At 35.3% G+C, this 6,472-nt stretch overlaps 1 protein-coding gene across 2 annotated transcripts in view; it reads left to right on the top strand.

Moving 5' to 3' along the window:
* The first annotated feature begins 5,908 nt into the window (after positions 1-5,908).
* The window catches only part of myo1ea (myosin IEa), a 54,195-nt gene continuing 53,631 nt past the window's right edge, over positions 5,909-6,472 (top strand). The window contains exon 1 of one of the 2 annotated variants that reach the window (XM_053229342.1): positions 5,909-6,188. In XM_053229342.1, the coding sequence (XP_053085317.1) occupies positions 6,186-6,188 (3 nt within the window). In that variant the 5' untranslated portion in view covers positions 5,909-6,185. The remainder of the gene's footprint in view (positions 6,189-6,472) is intronic. The other variant, XM_053229340.1, reaches the window with a different exon arrangement.

Raw genomic sequence — 6,472 nt, 5'->3', positions numbered from 1 at the left:
GAACGACAAATGGTCTGAGAGCTCACAAATGTTAAAATGTCTAGAAAGTGAACTGAACTCTCTTTTGAGTATATCATTTGTATATGTTACTTACAGTATATCATATGTAACAGATACCTCTCCTCTGTAAAATGTTGTTAATGTGCATAGCATTATCTGCGTTTAGCCCAATCATTGAATGAAAAGTGAATTTTAATTTTATTTACTTTAGTATTTCATTTAGTATTTTGTATTTCATGTTTGAAAGCATTAGAATATTAGCCAAAAATTGTACACTGCCACATATAGAGCAAAAACTGTGCAAGATGTTCACCAAGTAAACCAAGGTAAAGGAAAAGTTTGGTTTCTCAAGCAAATCATGAGGAGACAATATCATAACCTTTCTATTTATTTATTTATTTATTTATTTATTTATTACACATCTTTAACTTGTCATAACGCAGAAATATTTTTACACACTGAGTTCTCCTAACAAATCAGCCTCATCATTTATATCTGTAGGATTTATTGGCATGTCCTTGAATAAATTGCTAAATTCATTCACAGGTGGATCCTAAAATGAGAGAAGCTCCAACTGCTGGACAAGACTGAGAATAAATGAATATTTTTTAAGCGCTAGAGCCATCTGGTGGATCACAACTGTTTTGTGCCCATAACTTGAACATATTGCTACACAAAATCTGTTGCAACTTCAGCATGCCAGACTGTAAACTGCACGTGATTTCAGCAGGACTGCACTTTCTAAATTGTCTAAACTCTTTGGTATTTTTGTAGGACAATACAAACTTTTCAGGCACTTATAACAACAATGACGTGACGTGAAGATTTTAAAGCATGGGGTTTATTTTTTTTTAAATAATATAAATAAATATTTGTCAAAAACATTCTAAAGTAACAAAAAAAACTCAACCAATGACAAAGATGGAACTTTGTATGCAACTATAAAAAAAAAGAGTCTATGGTTAAAAAAAAAAAAAAATAATAATATAATAATCCAAAAATGTAAATAACAATGTCGTAACTCACTGGTGATCAGCAAGTGTGAGAGTATGGGGTATACATAATAAACCGGTCTATGGTAAACTGGTTACAGGAGGAGAACCAAGAGCATTTCTCTACACTGTACAGCTCCCAACAGATCCTTGGAGTTCAGCAGTGTCCTGATCAGGTAAATGGAATTGTTTTCCACATGCAGCAGTGACGGTGGCTCTGCCTCAGTCTCCAAGTCACAAAATGTGGGTATAATCCTAAAAGAAGTAGGTAACAGTAAGCAGTAGATAGCAGCATTAATTAGTCTTAAATTTCTGAATAAATCATCAATTTGACTTTAACAAGGATAATAACTCATCATGCATTAACTTTATACTGATTATTTTTCAGTAGACATAAGTAATATTAAGTAACACAAATCATTCATTTAAGCAATTTTTTTCGACCTTCGTAAACTTTAAAAGGCAAAAATATGAATGAATTCCCAACTTTTGTAGGTGCATAGCCCTATATGCTGTAAATAAATAAATAAATAAAAATAAAAACATTATTAAAATGTTTTAAATATATTATCATTTCATTAAATGGCTATGTGGAGATTTAAAATATATATATATATTTCACTTCACAGAGTGCTTACCTGCTATCAGTAGTTAATTAGTCTAAAATGATATAGTGACTTCTTTTATTTATCCCCCACGAATACAAACAAGGACATTCAGTCACATGCTTTTGAAACTGACCAGAGCTTTTTTCAGCTATTTAGGTACTTCAGTTTTATGCACACTCACTATAAGGTTTTTATCAACATACTGTCTCCTTCTCTTTTTATCACTTGTGTCCACATATAAGGTATAAGGCAGTTCTTTGTGCATAATGCAGTGGTGATTGTACATTATACCATCATATAAGTTAAAATCAAAGGAATATACACAGGTACTACTCTTATTGTTGTCTTAATCCAGTACACTAAAATGTTATCCAGTTATATCCTTCTGAAAGGATATATGACTATATGACTAATACAAGCTTAGAGTATATTGTCTTTCAAAAGAGTTTCTGATTTCAGATGAGTATCAGTGTTTACATGTAAGACAATATTGCGAAGAACACTGTGTCTAAAAAAAACATTTACTCATTTACCTGCTACTTTCCCTGGGGAGAGTGATCAGGCTGAGAAATTCAGCCCAGACATCTCTATTCCTGGTTCCAGGGGGATCACCAGATGTTCTCAAGCCAGCTGTGTGATATAATCTCTCCAGCCAGTCCTGGATCTGTCCCAAGGTCTCTGTCCAGTGAGCTCTAGTGGGAGGCGACCAGGAGTCGTCCTTGTAAGATACCCAAACCACCTCAGCTCATGTTGATTGGTCTCTACTCCGACGTTCTCCCAGATTGCTGAGCTCATCACCCTGTCACAGAAAGTAAACCCAGTAACCCTATGAAGGAACCTCTTTCCTGCCACGTATACCTGTAGTCTAAACAACTATAACATTCTAATGCGCAAAAGGAACTGTGAAAATTACTCACCATGGCATTTACTAAGGACAAAGACAAAAACATCATTATTTCTCTTTATGCATAGAGCTCAAAATAAAAAGAAGTGAGTAATACTGGAAATAAATCATGTGAAATGGAATCCATTCAGATGCCTTAATCATGTCACATCCACCATGGACAATTCCCACACAGACTGCCAGAGGTCACCCTCACTCACATTTTTGAATTTCTTCCTTTGTTTCTGTCTCACTTCCTGTGTTTGTGTGCACCTGTTTTGTGTTCCCCCTAATTAGTTCCCCCATATAAACTCTTCATGTCTCCCCCTGTTCCTGAGCATTAAGTTGTTATATTTGTGTTACTGTTAGTAGTGTGTATTCCTGTTGATGTTTTTTAGCCTAGCCCAGCCCAGCCTAGCCCAGCCTAGCCCAAGCCTAGTCTAGTCTAGTCTAGCCTTGCCTTAGTCTAATTCTTTGCTGTTATTTTGCTAGTTTTATTCCTTTCACTGCCATGGTTTTGTAGTGTTTCATTAAAATCAGATCCTGCCTCAGATTTATTATATCAATATTTATATTCACATTCAGTTGGCTGAAGAGTTTGAAGGCTTTTCCATTAGCAGGCAATAAGATATTTTATTGTGACTGCACAGGAAATGAAATTTAGTTTAGCAGCAGTTACAACGTGATGCCACATGTATTACAAAGGAAAATAAAATTAAAATGCACTATATAATACAAAGAAGAAGAAATGGTGTACAAGCGTACGATATACAGTTCATAGTGCATACAACAACAGTATGAAGATGAGGTAGTTAGTAGATATAGTACTGATGTTTGTAGAATCATGTTTACATGTTGTGCAGTAGTACATGTATGTAGTAGCAGTTCCACTTCAAATTAACAGCAAGCATAGAGTACAGATGGTGGATTAGTGCAAATACCACTGTGTAGATGCTGCATCAATGTCAGGTGTGCAAAAGTCATGTAAACAATGAGAATAGAACCAAGGTATGTATCACCTGAGTCGTACTGCACTGGGTGTTTAGTAGTCTTTGTCTTCAGCCTCAGGGATGGTGGTGTTTGGGGGAGCACATGGGCCATATACACCAGCATCAGTTCTGGGGAAGAAGCTTGTTGTGAGTGTGTGGATGGACCTGTAGTGGTTCCCTAATGGTATGGGGACAAACAGGCAATGTCCAGAAATTATTACCTACATAATTAAATGTTTTAGTAGGACTTATTCCTGGAAACCCAGGACAATACATTACCTATGAATCTTCTTAAGTCATATAACATCCATTCAGTGGTAAACTTTGTAAATGTCTTCATTTTATGTGTTCACACTTTCCTTGACCATAAGGTTAATAGGTCTCATAATTGGCTGTTTTATTCTTGATACATTTTTTTTATTCTTGAAACATTTTCAGCCAGTGTTTCTCTGCCTTGTATTTCATTGTTTTCCAGTAGTAGATGTGACATGACAATAAACGTGTGTAAGACACGATAGATAGACACACTGTGTGTAAGACAGATAGATAGACATACTGTGTATAAGACAGATAGATAGACACACTGTGTGTAAGACAGATAGATAGACATACTGTGTGTAAGACAGATAGATGGAAGACATACTGTGTGTAAGAAAGATAGATAGACATACTGTGTGTAAGACAGATAGATGGAAGACATACTGTATGTAAGAAAGATAGATAGACATACTGTGTGTAAGAGACAGAAAGACATACTGTGTGTAAGACAGATAGATAGACATACTGTGTGTAAGACAGATAGATGGAAGACATACTGTGTGTAAGAAAGATAGATAGGCATACTGTGTGTAAGAGACAGAAAGACATACTGTGTGTAAGACAGATAGATAGACATACTGTGTGTAAGACAGATAGATGGAAGACATACTGTGTGTAAGAAAGATAGATAGGCATACTGTGTGTAAGAGACAGAAAGACATACTGTGTGTAAGACAGATAGAAAGACATACTGTGTGTAAGAAAGATAGATAGACAGACAGACAGATAGATAGATAGATAGATAGGTAGATAGATAGATAGATAAAGTGGATATAAAAAGTCTACACACTCTTGTTAAAATGGCAAGTTTTTGCGACGAAAAAAATTAAACCAAGATAAATCATGTCAGAACTTTTCCCACCCTGTGAAATTACAACGTGAAAAAATGAAGTGAAAAACAATCAGAAACATTTTGGGGGAAAATAGGAAAAATAAAGAAGTTGCAATAACCTTGCTGCATAAGTGTGAACACTGCACACTGGGGCTTTTTTCAAGGTGGAGGGAATCATGAATAGCTACAAATACCAGCCGATTTTAATGCAAAACATTCAGGTGTCTGCTAGTAAGCTGAAGATGAAAAGGAATTTCACCTTTCAGCATGGCAATGACCCAAAGCATACATCCAAATCAACAAAGGAATGGCTAAACCAAAAGAAGATCAGTGTTTTTGAATGACCTAGCCAGAGCCCAGACCAGAATCCACTAAAAATCTGTGGGGTGACCTGAAGCGGGCTGTGCACATGGGATGCCCTTACAATTTGATGGATCTATAATGTTTTTGCAAGAAAGAATGAGAAAATATTGCCAAGTCAAGATGTTCCAAACTGATAGACTCTTACAAAAAGACTGAGTAGTGTAATATAATCAAAAGATGCTTCAACAGAGGATTAGTTTAGGGGTGTGCACACTTACGCAACTAGGTCATTGCAAGTTTTTTACTTTTCTTTTTTCCCTATAAAAGTGTCTAATTATGTTTCACTTTATTTGTGTATGTTGTAATTGCACATTAAAGGTGAGAAAAGTCTAAGACAGACAGCAGATAGATATATAAATAGATAGATAGATAGACAGATAATTTTTTACTATACTTTATTTTTTACACTGTCTTCCCAGTGAAAAATGTTTTAATTCTAACAACAAAACAAGTCTAGATTTTTGGTTTTATTAATTATTCAAATAAATGTGTGTATGTGTGTATATCTATATCTATATCTATCTATCTATCTATCTACATATATATATATATATATATATATATATATATATATATACATAGTATATTACACACACATATATATATGTAAATAGATAGATAGATATAGATATATTAAAGATACTTGTAAGAATATCAGCTAGCAGATATCAGAATATCAAATGGCAAATATTTATTGTGATTCTTCTTTATAAAATCTACTGTTTAAAAAAATAATGATTTTTTTCCCACCTATATAGAGTCTTGCTTTAATTATCCACATATAAATTGCTCCCGTTCAGTGTTTTATTAGAGTCAGGCTTAAAACAACAACAACCCAACAGCTCCTCCTATTGGTCAGTCGGTTGCAGCGCTTTTACCATTTATGGAGTGGTCGCGTCATGTGGATTCCGTCAGCAGCGCGGTGAAGTGAGCTCTCCCCAGCGGCTGTGCTCACTGAGATACAGCGCAGCCTTAGCAACAGCTAACCTGCTGCTCGACATGGACCTCTGAGGACAAACTCAGACGCATTTTGACGGTTTTTAGAGGACTTTCGTACAGCTTGTGCTTCACACACACACACACACACACACACGTAGAGGAGTTGTGTTTCTGCGACAGGGACACAGACAAAGGATACTCTGTGAAGTTAAAGCAGTGAACCGGACTGGTGGAAGGTGTCTATCCGTCACAGCTGTAACTATGGTGAGTTACCTTTACCACTCACCTGCTGGTGTGTCTTTGGCTTTGTGCTCGGAATCTGGCCAGGAAACATCTGACACATTAATCTGTTCCTGTTCCTGGTAAAAATTCCTACACGCCAATTTAAAAAAATATATATATTTCTCTGTACATTAAAAATGCCCAGTGCCATTATTCTTACATTTATTTATTAGCCACATTAGATGAAGATTGAACTACCTATATAACCTATATAATTGTTTTACTATGATATAAGAATAATAAATTAAATAAACAGGTTAAAAAGA

The sequence above is a fragment of the Pangasianodon hypophthalmus genome, chromosome 25 (genome assembly GCF_027358585.1).
Source record: "Pangasianodon hypophthalmus isolate fPanHyp1 chromosome 25, fPanHyp1.pri, whole genome shotgun sequence".
NCBI lineage: Eukaryota > Metazoa > Chordata > Actinopteri > Siluriformes > Pangasiidae > Pangasianodon > Pangasianodon hypophthalmus.
Note: the sequence above shows the minus strand (reverse complement) of the source record. Positions and strands in the feature narration are given on the sequence as shown.